The sequence below is a fragment of the Aphelocoma coerulescens genome, chromosome 27, assembly GCF_041296385.1.
Source record: "Aphelocoma coerulescens isolate FSJ_1873_10779 chromosome 27, UR_Acoe_1.0, whole genome shotgun sequence".
Lineage (NCBI taxonomy): Eukaryota > Metazoa > Chordata > Aves > Passeriformes > Corvidae > Aphelocoma > Aphelocoma coerulescens.
Genome location: NC_091040.1, coordinates 4,294,285 through 4,312,544, shown reverse-complemented (window position 1 = coordinate 4,312,544; position 18,260 = coordinate 4,294,285). Strand labels below are relative to the sequence as shown.

Genomic DNA, 18,260 nt, shown 5'->3' with positions numbered 1-18,260 from the left:
GAAGCCGTCTGGACAAAGTCCTTTGTTATGGACTAGAAAACAGCTCAGTTACAAGGACTTTTCAAGGGCAGATACTCCACGCTCCAGCCTCTCCCCTTGGACCGCTGGAAATGGAATTCCTGAAGGCTGATCTGGCTGCTGAAGCCTGAGGTGAATAAAGCATTCAGGACCTCAGCCCTTTCCCATATCCTGTGTCACCTGGTCCCCATCCCATTCAGCAGTGGGCCCACATTTTCCCCAGCCTCGTTTGTCCGTGCCATCTCCTGGCATGCTGACCTGACCCCTTGCTCACTGGAGATGAATCCTCTTCAGCTCAGACCTGCTGAGGCTGTGGACTACTGTGGCCCCCGCTGGGCTCCCCAGCCTGGGAAGGACATGGGCAGAGGGGAACAAACGCAATGAAGGGCCATGAACACAAGGAATGGAGACACTGACAGAGGAGAGCCTGGGAGAACTGGGTTCATTTAGAACAGACAAGAAATTGCTGGGGTGGAAATTTGTCACAGGAGCCTCTTGCACTCCTCCAGCACTGGCCTTTGGTTTCTGTAAGGGACAAAGGGAGAGCTGCTGCTCATCATTTCCCAGTTGAAGTTCCTCCCATCCACTCTGGCCAGGATTGCAGCCTACAAGCCATGGCCAGCAATAGACTTCTCAAGCTCCAGGAAGCAGCCAATGGAGCGGTCAAGCGAGAATGCTTGTTCTTCCCCATCTCTCCCAGGCCATGTGTTCAGCTAAATGATAAAAAAGTAACTTCTCTTGGTAATTCTGCTCGGAGCGTCCTCCTGTGGCAAGGAACTGACAGACATTGCAAAGGAAGTTTTCTCCTCTGCCTGGGGCAAATATCTCCTGCAGGGATGGGAATGAGCCTGTGAGTGTCTCTTTCACAGGATCACAGAAAGAGTGAAAGTGAAAAATGTTTCTTTGAAGCAAAGAGGGCTTAAAAAAAGATGGGGAAAAGCTTCTTAATACAGGCTGGAGTGATGGGATGAGGAGTAGCAGTTTTACACAAAAAGAGGATAGATTCAGACACCATACTAGGAAGAATTTTTTTTTAATTACAGTGATGAAATAAGACTGCACCAAGAAATTGTATCTGCTCCAAACCTGAAAACATTTAAGGTCAGATTCAGTGTGGCTTCAGCAATCTGTTAAAGTCAAAAATGTCCCTGATCATTGCAGGAGGTTTGCACTAAATGACCATTCAATTCCACTTCCGATTTGAATTATTCTGTGATTCCAAACCTCTCTACGTTTCTACACATTGATGAGTCACTTTTCTCCTTGGCCCATATCTGCTGCAGAGACGTGAATGTGCCTGAGAGTCATTCCAGGGATCACAGAATGGGTGAATTTTGAAGATGCCTCACTTCTACAAGGAGGGCTTCAAAGAAAGACAAGGACAGACTTTCTAACACAGCCTGTAGCAATGGGACGAAGGGTAACAGTTTGACACAAAAAGAAAATAGATGCAAAAAAGATACAAGGAAGAAATTGTTTAAATTTAGGATTATAGAAAAGATGGTCTTGAGAAATTGTATCTGTTCCAAACCTAAAAACAGATTAGGCAGGGCTTGAACAGTCGGATCAACTTGCAAGTATCTCTGCTAATAGCATGAGGGCTGGATTAGACGACCTTTAAATTTCACTTCCAACCCAAACCATAGTGTAGTTCCAAACCTCCCTGTATTTCTATCCATTGTTGAGGGAACATCTCCCCCTCCTCAAGCCCCGCCTTTCTCTTCTCCAGGGAAAACAGTCCCAGCTCTCTCAGCCTTTCCTCATGCAAGAGCTCCTCCAGTCCCATTACCATCTTCATGGCCCTTCAGTGGCCTCTCTCCAGCAGATCCAACTCCCTCTTGAAGGGGGAGTCCACATGTGCCCCCAGTACTCAAGTGCGGCCTCAGCAGTGCCGAGGAGAGAGGAGCCATCCCGTCCCTGAGCCGCTGGCAGCATTTTGTCTCGGGCAGCCCAGCACCCCAGTGACCCTCTGTGCTTCCAGAAGGGCGAACTCGTGGGCGCGTTGCCCACGAAGCCCTCGGGTCCCGTCGGGCGAACGCGCTCTCCAAGTGCGCAGCGCTGCTTTGCGGACGCGGCGCGCCCGTGGCCGGCGCTGGCGCTGCCCGGCGGGGCCGCGGCCCCGGGGCCCGGGGCGGGTGTGCCGGGGGCGGGCAGAGGCGCCGGCGCTGCCCCGGCGAGGCGGGGCCGGGCGGGAGCGGCCCGAGCGCGGCTCCGCTCGGCTCCTGTGCGGCTGCCGCGGAGCCGGGGCCGGGCACGATGTCGGCCGGGCTGGGGCCGTGGCTGCTGGCCTTGGCCTTGGCCTTGTGGCCGGCAGGTGAGAGGCGGGCGGGGAGGGCAGCGAGCCCGGGGCGGGGGAAGGAGCGACAGGGACAGGGATAGGGGCAGGGTCTAGGGAAGGCGCAGGGACAGGGGCAGGCTCTGCCCGCGAGTTCGGCCGCAATATCTGAAGCAGGTGCGGCTCAGCCCCGGGAGGACTCGCAGGGCATCACCCCGGGCACGGGTGTTTTCCCCCGAGAAGCGGGGTGGCGAATGTGGCTGTGTCTGGGCCAGGAGCACCGGGACGGCAGAGGAACATCCTCGGGCTCTGGGTGCGCTGCGCACGGTGCCTGTGAGCACCGGGACCCCGGGACACCGGGACACCGGGACAACGTCCTCGGTCCGTGGTCGCGCCCTGCCCGATTCCTGCGCTCTCCCTCCGCAGGGCTCTGGGCACAGCTGAGGCTGCAGGAGACCGGCGGAGGGCTGCGAGCGGCCGGGGATTCCGTGACCCTCTCCTGCCGCGGGTCCGGCTTCACCTTCGAGGATTATTATATTTACTGGTACCGTCAGGCACCCGGAGGCAGCCCGCAGTGGATATCCTCTATCAGCCAGCCCACGGGCAGTAGAGTGAACTATGGGGCAGCAGTGAAGGGTCGGGCCAAGATTTCCCGGGACAATTCCCGGTCCGAGGCTTATCTGTCATTGCGGCCACTGCAACCTCAGGACTCTGCCCGGTACTTTTGTGCCGTCGCACGGGGACAGGAAATGTAGATGAGCTTTAACACAAACCTCCCGGGGTCTGGCAGAGGTTGCGTTAGATGTCGGGAAGGTGAGAGTTGCCGGGGGCCGGGAGCCCATGGGTCTCAGGTCCGCTCCCAAGAAGTCAGGTGCCATCACTGTGCACCACAGACGTTCCTGGCCGTCACTGCACACTGCAGGGATTCTGATTTATTGCAAATCTGATTAAGAGTAGAATTGTGAGCAACTCTAAAATATCTTATCCCCACTTTGTTCCTGTTTCTTCCCAGCCTCATCCTCAGTGCTGCATTCCTGAATTCTCTACCTGTTCTCCCCAAAAATCAAAGGGAAAAGGAGGAATCAGGTGTGGGGTCATTTCTTAACACTTGATCACTGGCCTTCATCTCTACTGTTTCTGCTCCCTACCTCAGTCTGCAGTCAAATGGTTCCACCATGGTTCCTTCACAACAACTGCTGTCCTTCAAAATCAACCCTCTCCAGCCTGGGTTCTCCACAGGCTCCACTTCCCCAGTGTCATGAGCAAATAGTTTGTGAATATCTCCAAACACGGAGACTTCAGAAGGTGCCTGGACAACCTTTGCCACTGGTTGGTCACCCTCATGTTGTGAAAAAGTGTTTCCCGATGTTCAGTGAGAACCTCCCGTGATTTTTTTGTTTGTACTCATTGATCACGGTCCTGTCGATGGGCAGCACTGAGAAGAGCCTGGCCATGTTTCCTCGTGTTTTTTGTATATTTATGACAACCCCAACCAGCTTCTGTATCCCCAGGGCAAGTAAACAGGGCCACCTCTGACAGTCTTTTTAACTTGGAGAGATGTTCCACTTCAACAGATGAAAAACAAAAAAGCTGAGTCTACAAGACAAGCAAAATGAAGAATTCATGCCCTACTTCTCCATCAATAGGCAGGTGTTTAGCCATTTCTAGGAAAGATGGTCTTTCTCACACAGAATGATTCCTTGGGAAGACAAAGGCTGTCATTCCAAATGTCCCCTTTCCTCCTTTCCCTGAGCTTTATTTCTGAGAACCATTTCTTACAGTGCGGAATGCTCCTTCGCTTGGTTGGCAATAGTGGTGCTGCTACGTCCCATCCCAGCTTATTGCCCACCACCAGGCACTCGCTGGCGAGACTGTGGGAGAAACAAAAAAGGCCTCTGAGCACTGTTGAGGAAGAGGTTAAAGAGCCTCGTATATAACGCTGTTTGCTCCCAAAGAGAAAACAAAGCCTCGCACGCTGCTGTGTCTCGTCCCTTCTTGCACCGCCCCTTGTCCTGCTCGGGGCCCGGGGCGGGTGTGCCGGGGGCGGGCAGAGGCGCCGGCGCTGCCCCGGCGAGGCGGGGCCGGGCGGGAGCGGCCCGAGCGCGGCTCCGCTCGGCTCCTGTGCGGCTGCGGCGGAGCCGGGGCCGGGCACGATGTCGGCCGGGCTGGGGCCGTGGCTGCTGGCCTTGGCCTTGGCCTTGTGGCCGGCAGGTGAGAGGCGGGCGGGGAGGGCAGCGAGCCCGGGGCGGGGGAAGGAGGGAGCTGGAGAGAGACAGGCAGGGGCAGGGAGATGGAGAGGGAGCGGCAGGAGCCCGAGCAGGTGCAGGGACTGGGACAAAGGCAGAGACTGGGGAAAGGAGATGAACAGAGGTATGTCGCTGTTGGGGCGGTCACAACATGCACAGACAGTGCCCCTTCCAGGAAACAAAAAGCCGTTTATTAAACAAAGCAGCCTCTTTATACACCTTTTGCATGTTACCATTTGTGTTACGTATTCATTGGCTGCTAAACTACTACAATAGACTCATTGGCTATTAACTACAACGTACTGCCCATTGGCTACCTATAGCATAAGCCTTCAAGCACTCAGAAAAAATAACAGGTGTGGATATGTTGCTGTTTTTCTCCTTTTGTTGTTTAACTTTGTTGCTTCTGTTAATACTACATTCTCATGGGTAAGAACTAATTGTTTATCTTCTCACGGAATTTTCTCATAGTCCTTCCCTTGCCAAAGTAACAGGCCTGAGCCATAATTTTACAAAGGCAACAAGGCCTTAATTTTAGAAAGGTTTTACTTAAGTGCCACAGAGGTAGGGTAGGGAAGATGGGAAGAAGTCAGGGCAGATGCAGGGACTGGGGCTGTGGGCTGGGGGTGGTGGCTGTGGCTGTGCTGGGCTGGGGGCACTGGGACACCGGGACAACACCCTCGGTCCGTGGTCGCACCCTGCCCCATTCCTGCGCTCTCCCTCCGCAGGGCTCTGGGCACAGCTGAGGCTGCAGGAGACCGGCGGAGGGCTGCGAGCAGCCGGGGACTCCGTGACCCTCTCCTGCCGCGGGTCCGGCTTCACCACTTGGGGTTATGTTTGGTGGTACCGTCAGGCACCTGGAGGCAGCCCACAGTGGGTTTCCTTTATCAGCCCTGATTCCTCGGTCAAGAAAAGCGAGCCGGCAATGGAGGGTCGAGCCTTGGTGTCCAGAGACAATTCCCGGTCCGAGTCATCCCTGTCCCTGCAGGCCCTGGGCCCCCGGGACTCTGCCTGGTACTTCTGTGCTGTTCACACGGGGACAGGAAATCCAGCTGTGCTCTAACTCAAACCTGATGAGGCCTGGAGCAGGGTCCATGAGATTTGGAGATGGAGAATTCTGAGGTAACTCAGAGCTGTTCCCGAGGAATCAGGGGCCACCACTGTGCACTGCAGCTGGTTCTGGCCTTCCTTCCAGAGCTCCTTTCACCACAGTGACATGTGGCATAACCAAAATCCCAAGTACAGTGGTTTATCCTGTAGAGGTTGTTCAAAGCACAAAGCAGCCTGCTCCCTCTGCCTGGCTGTGGCCCGTCTCTGCCTTCCTTTGGTCTCCTTCTTCCCCAGGGCACTCAAAGCACCTGGGCTTTGACAACACCTTTGCTGGCTTCCTTTGACCCTTTTGGGGGCCATCTCCTTGCACCACTGAGAGCAAAGCAGTGATGCAATGGGCCTGCTTTTCTTTCAGCTGCATTTCAGGGTGATGAGATCCAAGCAACAAGCTCTGCAGTGTGGTGGCCAGCAGGGAACACTGGGACCCTCCGTTGCACTTACAGCTCCAAAGCCTCCTGTATTTTCGTGGCCTGGTATCGGCAGCGTCCTGGTGGACCCCTGCAGTAGCTGCTGCAGTGCCAGGGCCGTGGAGGCTCCTACAGCCACACAGCCCCTTCTGCCCTCAGGAGGTTTTGCTGCCAGGCTGGCAGGAGCTCCGGGACACTGACCATCAGCGGGCTGGAGCTGGGGGACAGTGCACTCTGTTACTGCACCCTGGAGGAACCACAGCGAGAGACACTGGGGATGTGCGTGAAAAACATCAGCTGCCTCCCCTCCTGCATGTTCACGTGGGTCACAGCCCGTGCAAGGGGAGAGCCTGCGTGGGCTGTGCCTGGGCTCAGGGAAACGGGGTCTCATTGCACCTGTGTGCACTCAGAGGTGAGATGGGGAGGGCAGGGGGAAGAGAAAAGAGGACTTTTTCAATTTAAAGGGAGCTGCAATGACTGTCTAGTCCAACTGCCTGAGCACATTCAGGGCTGAACAAAAGTTGCAGCATGTTTCAAAAGACATTGTCCAAATGCCTCTGAAACACTGACAGGCTGAAGTCATTGGCCATCTCCCTGATTGCCTGTGTCAATGTTTCACTACTCTCTCAGTAAAGAAATGCTTCCTGATATCCAGCCTGAACCGCCTCTGGTGCAGCTCTTGACCATTGCCACACGGCCAATCACTGTGTACCAGGGAGAACATCCCTCTCCACTTCCCCTCCTAAAGAGGCTGAGAGAAGGATGAGGCCCTCGGCTTCCTTTTTTCCAGACTAGAAAAATCTTCCATGGCCTTGGGACCACAGGGTATCTGGCATGTCCTACTATGCTGGAGCATCCCCAGGTTTCCCACAGGCACCACAGATCTCTCTGGCCTTGCACCCAACTGCTTCTTTTCCCAGCCCTGAGCCCCCATTCTCAGTGGGCTTCTCTACCCTCTCCAACTCCTTTTCCTACCCCTGTCCTAATGATCCCCTCCACAAGGCACCATGTCCAATCACCCAGGGAAAGAGGGAGGAGGGTGAGGATCCAGAGAGTCGGTGGATGAATAGTGTGGAGTGGGCAATGCTCCCCAGAAGGGTGGTGGCAGTCAGGACAATGACACTGTCAGGGCTCAGAGCTGTCCCTTCCTGTGGTCCAAGGAAGAGCCCTGGGTTCCTGCTGAGGAGGAGGACCCAGGGAAGGGAGTGTCCTGGCTCTGCTGAGCAGCCTGGTCCCTGCAGAGTCCTGCGCTGCCTCTCCTGCTTGGACAGGGGCCCGGGAGGGCTTTGACAGGAAGAGGCAGCTGGAGAAGCGTCATCACTGGGGAGGGAGTAGGGTGCTGGGCCAGAGTGCAGGGAGCAGGGTGAGGAGCACTTTGGCTTAGGGGTGCCCTGGCCAAGCCGAGCTGGGATCCTGGGGCATCCCGTGTGTGAGCAGCAGCTCAGCAGCAGCAAGGGCCAGGGGGCCAGCGGGCCAGGGGGCCAGGGGGCCAGGGGGCCAGGGGAAGGACAAGCTGAAAGGCTCCCTGGTGAGCTGCAAAGTTCCAGCAGCAGCCTGCAAGACTTCCTGAGAGAAAGGCCAGGGCTGGTCCCACAGAAACACGTCACCTTTGCCCACCACAGCATTTCCTGCCAAAGAAACTCTGTTCTTGCACCATGCAGGGTGAGAGACACCCAGGAGGCACCAACAGCTTCAAGTTCTGCTCCTCCTGCCCCACCTCTCTCCCTCAGTGTTGTCATAGCCAGAGGGAGGGACTAGGAGGGACTGGGCCTGAGTGCAGTGACAGAGGCGCAGGCAGGGCAGGTGTGGGCAGAGCTGTTCTGCAGGCAGAGAGAAGGTGCAGAGAGGCGAGACAGAGCGGGCCTGGCCATGTGGAGTGCCCTGTGCGTGGCCTTACTGCCCATTGTAGGTGAGTGAAGGGAAGGGCTGATGCCCCCAGCAGCTGAGCGTGGCCCTGAGCTCCGCAGGGCTCTGGGGAGCTGTGCTGAGCGCCTGCAGCCGGACCTGTTCCCCGGCTCGAGCTCCCAGCCCTGCCTGTGGAGCACGGCGAGAGCAGCCCTGCTCCTCCTCTGCCTGTGAGCTCGGCACCTGCAGCCAAGCTGCCTCCTCTGCAGCCTGGGGACACGCAGGGCACCTCCCTGCTGCACTCACATCTTGGGGCCCAGCGCTTTGCCCTGGCACTGGGCACTCTGCTCCTGGGGCCCTGCGGCCCCTCTGGCAAAGAGCAGCTTGAGGACGGCAGCACAGGGCCCAAGCCCATTGCCCGTCACAGGCCTTTGTCTTTCCTGTGCTCAGCTGGAGCACTTCCAGGCACAGGAGAGTGGCTTCCTCACCATTCTCCGTTGGCAAACACAAAGGGATTTGTCCCCCCATGCTGCAAATCCTTCCTGCTTCTTTGGGGGAAATCAGAAAAAGCTTCCTGTCGCACAGGGAAAAGGAGGGAGGGAAATGTGGTGTCTCCTTCCTTGTGAGCCTTGATAGCTGCTACCAGCTCTGCCCATCTGTGTCAGCTGGCTTCAAAGAGGACGATTTTGTCCTCCCACTGGTCCAGTGCCATTCCAAAGCCCCACCAGCATTGCCCTCACCTTTGCTGACTCTTGGTCATGGCTCATTCTTGCTCTCTGCAGCAGTCACTGGCCAGATGGCCTTGGAGCAGCACCCCAGGGAACTGACCGTGCAAGAGGGAAAGGCAGTCACCTTCCAGTGCAGCATGGAGCGAGATTCCATGAGCGACTACTACATGTACTGGTACCGTAAAGGCCCACGGGGCACTCTGGAATGGATTTACACAGACGGTGATATCTATGGAGAAGGTTTCCAAGATCGCTTTGTGGGAAAAGTGCAGAGCTCCATGAACAGATTCACACTGCAGATCCTGGCAGCAAAGCAAGGGGATGCAACAACGTATTACTGTGGGAGAACATCCACCCTGGAGCAGCTCTGCAGCAGAGTGGACCAAAAACCAACAGATGGGGAAGACAGATGTCTCAGCATTTCTTTCTAGCAGCTGCTCCCCGGGGACCTGTCAGGCAATGGCAGGTGCAGGAAACATCCCTGTGCCTTGGTGGCACTAAAAGGCAGTGCAGGGAGGGTGGTAGAAGGGCTGGTAGCATTTATGGTGCAGGGGGATCTGTTCTGGGAACTGCAGAGGCAGTCAGTTCATAACACATTTTGTCTGCCACTTCTTCCTTCTCATGCCCTTCCCCTGCTCCAGAGTGTGAAGTCCAGCCCACAGGAGACATTTCTCCAGGAATTTTTCGCCTTTGGCTCTTCACATTGAGTGCAGTTCTTCCCAGACTCCTCCAGCGTGGGTCTATAGCTCCCAGTGCAGTCCTTCAGGAACAGAGTGCTTCAGTGTGGGTCCCTGCAGGTTCTCCCAGAAAACCTGCTATGACATGGGCTACTTATTCTGTGAGACCGCAATTCCTGTCAGGAGCCTGCTCCAACGTGAGCTCTGCATGGAGTCACAGACCTTTCCAGGACATACCCTGCTGCTTCTGGGTGGGGAACTCTCAGGGCTGCAGGGCCAATATCTGCTCCACCATCAGTTGACATCAGCTGCATCACCATGGGCTTCACCGTGGGCAGCAGGGTTATCTGTGCTCTGGCCTCTGCAGCAGCTCCTGGCCCTCCTTCCTCAGGGACACTCAGCACGGCTTTGGGAAGTGGGAGTCGTGCTTAGCTGCATTTACAGCCTTCTACTGTGAGACACAGGGTCTTGGTGGGTGAGGAGAGAGTGGATGTTGTGCATTCTTCATTCAGTTGTGGTCTCAGCACTGACTTCCCTGGAAGCCGTCTGGACAAAGTCCTTTGTTATGGACTAGAAAACAGCTCAGTTACAAGGACTTTTCAAGGGCAGATACTCCATGCTCCAGCCTCTCCCCTTGGACCGCTGGAAATGGAATTCCTGAAGGACCCACGCATCATGGGTGTCTGACTGGAGATATTGTTGTCCTGTATTTTCTTTTCCTATGGCACTTTGACTAGCGCTTGCTGGCATGCTTCTCTGCTCCTCTGTCACTTGGGAGCCCAGAGCTGGTGCGTTCTGTGCTTGGGAGGCGGGAGCACACCAGGCTGCTCCCTCTGCGTGTTGGCGTGACCCTGTGACCAGCCATCACCAGTGACCTGTCCAAAGGAGCAATCCCCTGCCCAGCCCCACTGTTTTCTGCCACTGCTTCAGGGATTTTTGCTACACTTTAACTTGACACCCCATGTCTGCCGAGACCCTTGTGGCTCCTGCCATGGCTTCGGAGTTTCTGCTACACTTTGTTTACCACCGTGTGTGCTCTCACTTCTGCTGTTCCACCTGCTGCTCCAAGGTCTCTGCTACAGCCCATTTCACCATCTGGAGGGCACTGGGATCGGCTGCACTGGGGGTTTGTGAAGAAAGCCCTGTCTCTCTCTCTCTCTCTTTCTCTCTCTTTCCCTCTCTCTCTGTCTGTCTCTCTCTCTCTGTCTCTGTCTCTGTCTCTCTGTCTCTGTCTCTGTCTCTGTCTCTGTCTCTGTCTCTGTCTCTGTCTCTGTCTCTGTCTCTGTCTCTCTCTGTCTCTGTCTCTGTCTCTGTCTCTGTCTCTGTCTCTGTCTCTGTCTCTCTGGCTCTCTCTGGCTCTCTCTGGCTCTCTCTGTCTCTGTCTCTCTCTGTCTCTGTCTCTGTTTCTGTCTCTGTCTCTGTCTCTGTCTCTGTCTCTGTCTCTGTCTCTGTCTCTGTCTCTGTCTCTCTGGCTCTCTCTGGCTCTCTCTGGCTCTCTCTGGCTCTGTCTCTCTCTGTCTCTGTCTGTCTCTGGCTCTGGCTCTGGCTCTGGCTCTGGCTCTGGCTCTGGCTCTGGCTCTGGCTCTGTCTGTCTCTCTCTCTCTGGCTCTGGCTCTGGCTCTGGCTCTGTCTGTCTCTCTCTCTCTGGCTCTGTCTCTCTCTGTCTCTCTCTCTCTCTCTCTCTCTCCGGCCGCCTGAGCCGCCATTTCCCACCTGAAAGGGACGAGCTCGCGCCACAGCGCCCCCTGCAGGCGCGGGGGAATCACCGCACCCGCCCTGCCCGGCCGGGAGCCACCAGCGCCCCTGGCGGCCGTGAGCAGAACTGCACCGAGGGGAAAGGGCCTGCGGCCGGGAGCGGCTGGCACCGGGTGTCTGCTTCTGTTTGCTGGTGCTGCTGTTGCTGTCGTTTGTTTGCCTTGTTATATATACTAGCACAGAACTGTTATTTCTTTTCCCATATCTTTGCCTGAAAGCCCCAAAATTTCAAAGTTATAATAATTTGGAGGGAAGGGGGGCATATTCTCCAAGGGAGGTTCCCACATTCCTTGGCAGACACGTGTCTTTCAGACTAAGACAACCACCACCCCTTGTGTGAGGCAGCACAGACAGCAGCTGAAAAATTCACAAACTCACAAAGAGCACATTTATTTCCATGACCTTGCTAACCTGGGGGGATCCCAGAGATACAGTCAGGGAGAGGCACAGAGAGACACCGGCACCTAAACTGGGTCCATGCTAGAGGATGTCTGGATGCAGTTCACCCTAGACTGTCACGGGTAATTCCCAGCTGCAAGGCCACCTAAGCAATTTATGATCCTCCCGAGTCTTCTGCTTTTAATCCATTACTCCCACCATTGCCAGAGCCAGCCTGCTATGGCCCAAGACTCCCGTCACACTGTCACTAGTGCCCACAAGGAAGAGAAGTAGGAGTAATAGGCTGCATAGTAAGAAATGCTGTGAAATAACACCAAAAGTACTGATTATTTTCCTGCTTTCTATCCAGCTTAAGTCCCTCAGACTTTGCAGAGCTGTCATGTCATCCCCAAGTTCTCATTTACAACTCAACCTTTCGGATATTATTTTAGATCCTTCCTTGAAAGCCATATGGTGTTTCTTCATGTGGTACGTTGGGTCTTAAACCACTGAAGGAGTCATGTGACTGCCTGTATAGCCCAAAATTCTGTGTAGTGGAACAGAGACAGTTTTTGCTATGAAATATATCACAGTGTTGTTGGGTATCGGGAGTATACACAGTGATATAAGCAGCATAGGGACCTGTACAAAAACCCAAAGAAGGAAAAAAGGTGAGATATTTTGGGAAAGAAAAGGGATGGATGACTGTAATGATTAAGTACAGAAATAGAACCTTCTTTCTATATTTCCTTTTACCCTGGAAAGATAAAAGTGCTCTGGGGAGTTCTAAACGATGGAAGAAAGGGAGAACTTGGAACTTCTGTACTCAATCAAGCGATTTGAAATCATGGAACTATTCAATTAACTTTTTTTCCCTTTCCAGTTTTGGAAGTAAATGTACCTCTGGATCCCCTCATGGACATGCACCCATGGATAATTAGGACTAATATCTGGCTTTTCATCTCCTGTTTTACAACACTTTTGAACACCTGAGGAAAGAAGGAGTTATTGGAATAAGTCTTAGCACTGTGAGGACAGCTAAGCTTATATTTGGACCGGGGACGACTCTCACAGTTGAACCAAGTAAGTGCCATTTCTTTATTTCTAAAACTTCATTTAAAATTAAGGTGGGGGCAGACAAAGGAATGTAAAGGTTTGCGTTCACTGTAAGAATTTTCAGCTGCAATAATCCCTTGAGTGCACTCGCTCTGCAGCCAGGCTTTCAAACCAAATGCTCGGCTTGCATCTGCTGGGGAAGGTTTCCCAGGAACCACTGGGCTGACTCTGCACAGCACCTTTATTCCATGATCCCCAAACACCAGCAGGGCCCTACTTGGCATGTGATAACTTATTCCCAGTTTGGGCAGCCCGCTGGCCCAAATTTACTGTGAAGTGTCCAGTTGTCCAGTGGACTTCCACTGACTCACTTGGGGCAGGAATGCAGAGCTCCCAGGAGTGAGGAGTTTTGAGACAGATCTGTAACTGCCTCTGGTTTGAGAACTTTTGACACCGGCACTACACTCAACAGTGTCCCCAGGTAAGTGATTCCACTGCCAAGGGGACAGAGGAGGAAGGAGATTAAATAGCCTTGGGCTTAAATTCTCACAAGAATTTAAACCTCTTGCCTGATATCCAAGAGCTCCTGGAATGGAAGACCCTTGGCTCCCAAGTTGTGTGGGCTCTGCAAAGACCAATGTGGGGAGCAGGGATTATAGGAAGCCTTAGTTATTCCAATCTTTATTTGGAATTCCCTGATGTACAAAAAGGTGGATGTCACCCCAAGCTTTTCTATGGGAATGTGAATATTGGGGTGGCAGAGAAGTTTGTAATGTTGATCTGTGTTATCCTAAAGATCCAGGGGCATCCCTTAGGAATTGTTGCAGTGCTTTCAGAGGTCTGCATGTCTTGAAAGTGCGGCAAGAATGTCCCATGTTATTTTACATCCCTAAAACCTCCTGCTCTCCTTCCAGAAGGGCATGGGACTCCCTTGGGTGCTGCCTAAGATCTGTCCATGTCTGTAGGATATGTTGCATGGGAATAAATGTGAATTTGGGAACAATCTCGGTGCACTTCCAATTCCATAAGGACAAAGAAATGCAAAGATATCCTTCTGAAGAAAGATCTCTTCCTTCCATGCTGTTCAATGATTTTCTTCTTCTAGCTAAAGGCAGGATATTTTCAGAGCTGCACAGAGACTCTGGGATTCTGTTTGAACTTGAATCTTGTCAAAGATATTGAGCCTTAAGTATCAAAGTCCCTCTTGAGAGTGCTGAAATACCTAGTAAGTTGAAGCCAAAATTTCTAGATTATAAGCAATCTCCCCCTTTTGGTTTTGAATTCCTTTGGGAGATACTAATATGCATTTTAAGATCTTTAGAGCATGTATGCTTTATTATTGGAATATTTGAGGATTCCCCCAAGTCAAAATGACATAAAATGAAAACCATTAGTGTCACTGTGGGATACTCCAGGCATATCATCCTGAGGGGTCAGTTAAGGACAGAGAAGGCTTTTCTTTTGGTTCAGGTTGGATTATTCCAGATTAAACATTCATTAAGAATGCTGAGCCCCATTTCTTTGTGGAATATGGGTTTCTTCCTGAGACTTTATAAGACTGAAGTGAACGAGCAGTACAACTTTTTCCTTATGAAATGCCAGAACATAAACCACAAATCCCTTCCACAACCAAGCAGTGGTAGGAATTCATGGCTTTGTTACCTGACATGGTATTGTCAGGTAACGTAAACTCGTGGGACTCAGGTGAGGCCTCTGGGGTTAGGCAGACAAAACAAATCTTCTGCTCTGAGAACTACAATTGCACTGTGTACATTATTTCTTGCTGGAGATCTTGCCCAGGGAGTTCTTGCAGAGAAGCAGCTTGTTTGTATTCTGGCTGTTTGGAAAGCCTGGAGAGGAGACCACATGAAAAGCCTTTCAAGGTCTTCTCAGAGAACACAGAATGCACAGGGCTGACAGGCTCTGGCAAACCACGGCACAACACCTGGGAAGGAAAAGTTTGATTTCTGTTGGGTGTCTGGTTGCTGTAGGTGTGCACAAGTGTGCAGTTCTGCCTGTTGGATCAGGAGAGCTGACCCAGGAAGTTCTGGCAGAGCACGGTTTGGCTTTGACCTCAGCTCCTCAGAGGTGGCATAGGGCTGATGGGGAAAGGGTGGAAAATCAGAGCCCATTGATCAAACTTCGATCAGTACCCTGTGATGAACAAAATGTTCGAGCTGAGGGATCTCTTGACTTGCCTGCAAGGAAAGGCCCCAGGCAACAAGAAAGCCTAATGGCCTTCCCTTAAAAATATGTCCCCCATGCCCCTTTCAGTCTTTCATTTGATCTTTTGGAAGCAGCAGCTTACAAAAATAAAGACAAAAAGACAGTAAATGAGAATGCTACAAATCAGTCATAGCTTGAATATATGTGAATTTTCAGTAACTCAGCACTCAGGCAAGCCTGCAGTAAAATCAATCCTGTCCAAACCATGCTTTTTTTACAGATATTCCAAACAGTTCTGTCCCTCAAGTCATTGTGATGAATTCAAAGAAACTGGAAGAAGGTGGCAGCACTGGGAAAGCAGCTTGTTTGGCAAGGAATTTCCTTACAAAGGACATCAGCTTGGAGATGCCCTCTAAGGAGGTCGTATATGAACAGAGCACGTCCATTTTGACATCAGAGGGGCTGTACAATGCAATTAAAGTGGTCAATGTGACAAAAGACACAGAGCTGACCTGCACAGCCAAATTCAACAACAGAAACATAACATCACTGCCAGGTATGGTTTGGTGGCACAGCTGTCACTTATTTCTGGAGACAGTGGCCTGTGGGGCTTGGTGTTCTCCTGCTTGTCAGCATTGCCCAGGGCAGCCAGCAGAAATGAGAAAGACATTGGGTTCTTCAGCAGGGAGAGATGAATGATGTTTCAGAGCATCTAAAAGAAAGGTTTCAACTGTTTAGTTACATGGAAATAACTTTTCTTGGGGAGAACAGAGAAGACACAATCTATGTTTAACATGTGGATTTCCTTATGACTGAATATTTTACCCTGTAGCAGCAAACCTCATGCAGCACAAGCTGAAACAGCCTTTCTAAAACCTACAAAGAGATAAAGGAGGGGTGTTCAGGGGCTTTTAATAAATCACTTTTTATATAATTTTGAAATTGTTTTTGTACTCCTGAAGGCCATTCAAATAGGAAAACCAAAGCAATGCAGGAATCCTTTTGTTTCCTGCAAGTGCATGGAGAAACTGTCCCCTCAAATTAATGTTGGAATTAATGCTGATCATCTCAGCCCCAGTCTGTACTTTCCTCAAACTCCAGTGGGAAATGTCACATGAACATTATTTTAATCCCTTATAAAACATGGATATGGTTAAAAAATGCCTTTTCTTTATCATGTTACAGAAGAGGAGGCTGAAGAGCCTCCTGAAGTACCAGAGGCTGAAGAACCAGGGGCCAGTTACAGGGTTTGTAACAGCACAGAGCCCTCAGCACGAGGTGAGTTACCCAAACAGGTTGTGAAGTTACGTTGCTGTTTGGGGAATAAAGGCATGGAAATGTATTTTCTCCAGGGCAGAGGAGTCAGAACACAACATATTCACCAGACACAAGCTGCTGTTCCAAGGTTGCTCCTGCACACACACACAAGCCCCAGGAAGCCAAAAGCAACAGAGACAGACCCTGGGCTCCCCTGCTGTTGCCATGTTCTCCATCGTCTGTTCCTTTCCTGCTCTTCCTTTCCCCAAAACCACCACCTGGGATTTTTTCCACTTTCTGCCACGAGCACGCCATCCAAACGTAGAGCATGATCTCTCCCCTCTTTTCTGGTCTCTGAGCAGATCCTGAAGGGCAGAGAGTGAACATGCTGTCCATGGCTGTGTTGGGCCTGAGAGTCCTGCTGGCAAAGAGCATCGCCTTCAATACCCTCCTGAGTATCAAGCTGTTTCTTTTCTGAGGTAAGGGAGCACCCAGCTGTCCAACTGTGGTTCATAGGCCCAATTTCATCAAATGGAGTTCAAATCCCCCTCTGCTCTTCCAGACATGGGGAATGAAGGCAAGAGGAACCCGAGGAAGAGCAGGAAAGAACATCAACCAGCAGCACGAGGGGTTGAACAAGCAGTGGCAGAGCTGCTGACAGTGACCACCCAGGACACAAGGCAGCGCCTTCCCCTGCAGACACTGGATACTGTTCACTCCTGCCTGGCCAGGTGATTTACACTGAAGAGCTTTAAGGGCTTCTGCTGTTTCCTCTTCCCTGAGAACTGAGGAGAGTGGATTTATCCTCATGCTCCTGCTAAGTCGATCTCCCCACTCTTCTGGCATCTGCATACAAGTGTCCTGCCTGCTTCACCAGCTCTGAAAACTCCAGGGCTCACCCTAGATAAATGGCCTTTTAGAAGCACTTTTCCCAGGCATGTTGTGTTACTGCCTGGAGACCTGGAGTATTACTGCTGAGGGAATTCACCCCCAGCAGTTGCCATTTCTAGAATTGCATTTCAGATAGCTTTAATAACAGTTAAGTATATATTGCAGATGAGAAGAGCTGTGTAGGATCTGAAGTGATTCAATTCAACCAGATAATGTTCATTTCTGTATTAATCCTGTATGTCTTCTGCCAAATGTATCTCATGTGCATTTTAGGTTCCTGTAGTAGTGATGAAAATAAAGTTTTATGAGGCCAAAATGCTGTGGGTTTTCTGTGCTTTTCCTTCCAAAGCTGGCCTGGAGATTGCTGGAATCCAACTGTCCTAATTCCCAGCGGGATTGGAAACACAGCTTTGATAATGTAGATTTCCTGTAGGCTGAATTTGTCTTTTCCAGACTTTGTGCAGGCAAGTGTCTCTCTGGCCCATTCAAGAGCTTCAGTGAGGAGAGACCTCGCTGAAGGCCTGAGGGAGGAAAGTGCTCATCTGAGCAGAGAAGAAACCCTGCAGTTGTTTTGCACTCAGGGGTAGGAAGGAGGAAGGGGCCACCAGGAAATCATGTCGGGCGGTTTGATGGAGTGATAGTTTCCACAGCAACTTGGTTCTTACCTAATGGAGCCCAGCACACACCTTCCCCAGCTCACCCCCCTCTCACAAGCAACAGGCAGGACGCTGTGGTCACCATTTCTGACTCAGTTACACCAGGCAAGATCAAGCCTCCCCTGCTTTTGACAAAACAAGTTAACCACATCCTGAAGGGGAATTAAGGCTTTTCTCCCCCTGGCTCAGCTCCTGCTGGCTTCAAGAGAGCCTCTGCAGAGGACAGAGCAAGGTGTGCTGCATTGGGCTTGCTCAGGTCACACCCTCAGGCCCTGCAGACACCCAGAGAAGACCCTCAGCCCTTGCAGAAGCTACATGCAATTTGCATGGCAAATCCAGAAACATTAAAACGCTCAATAAGTGCATTCTACCACCCTAATGTAAATCAGGGGGAGCTGTGCACCAGCATTTTTACCCTGATTTTCCCGTGACACATTTTCTTGCCACACCTTCTCCCAGTCTCTCAGGCAGATTCCTATTTTGAGAACAGTCCCTTAGACAAAAACCAGTGGAATCAGATGGACAGGAGGGAAAGGCCCATGATTAAGTGCTGCTATAATCCCTCAGTCATAAAGTGTTGATGAAGTCGGCGATTGAGATTGGATCCATCTGCACCTCCTCTGAGAAGGAGTTGAGAAAGCAGGGGTGTCTTTTCTGCACCTCATGACTCAATGGGTCCTTTTACAGCTCTACCCCTTTCCTGCCCCCAGTCTCAGCATCAATCCTTCTAAATGAATTCCAGTTCGATGTTCCTGTGTCTGTTCCATCCATGCAGTAAAGCTGCACAGTGAGCGT

General features: G+C 52.0%; 2 protein-coding genes and 1 gene segment (V, D, J or C); all 3 read left to right on the top strand.

Annotated features, from left to right (window-relative positions):
- The window catches only part of LOC138099168 (M1-specific T cell receptor alpha chain-like), a 149,602-nt gene that overhangs the window by 68,908 nt on the left and 62,434 nt on the right, over window positions 1–18,260 (top strand). The gene's annotated exons all lie outside the window — the stretch shown is intronic.
- LOC138099171 (Ig heavy chain V region 6.96-like) lies at window positions 2,257–3,083 on the top strand. The segment is given in 2 exon segments: window positions 2,257–2,332; window positions 2,720–3,083. Coding segments are annotated over 2 exon segments (387 nt in total).
- LOC138099385 (immunoglobulin gamma-1 heavy chain-like) lies at window positions 4,432–17,114 on the top strand. The gene is made up of 7 exons (XM_068996580.1): window positions 4,432–4,504; window positions 5,268–5,593; window positions 12,399–12,522; window positions 14,942–15,217; window positions 15,847–15,939; window positions 16,281–16,397; window positions 16,481–17,114. Exons 1-6 carry the CDS (start codon window positions 4,447–4,449, stop codon window positions 16,394–16,396), a joined length of 993 nt encoding a protein of 330 aa, XP_068852681.1. The 5' UTR covers window positions 4,432–4,446; the 3' UTR covers window position 16,397; window positions 16,481–17,114.

What these genes read in the sequence shown, in the direction of transcription:
- LOC138099385 (XM_068996580.1), top strand. Translation starts at nt 4,447, where the DNA reads ATGTCGGCCGGGCTGGGGCCGTGGCTGCTGGCCTTGGCCTTGGCCTTG. An exon ending in CTTGGCCTTGTGGCCGGCAG is followed by an intron (nt 4,505 to 5,267) that starts GTGAGAGGCGGG and finishes CTCCCTCCGCAG; the next exon opens with GGCTCTGGGCACAGCTGAGG. An exon ending in CACAGAGCCCTCAGCACGAG is followed by an intron (nt 15,940 to 16,280) that starts GTGAGTTACCCA and finishes GTCTCTGAGCAG; the next exon opens with ATCCTGAAGGGCAGAGAGTG.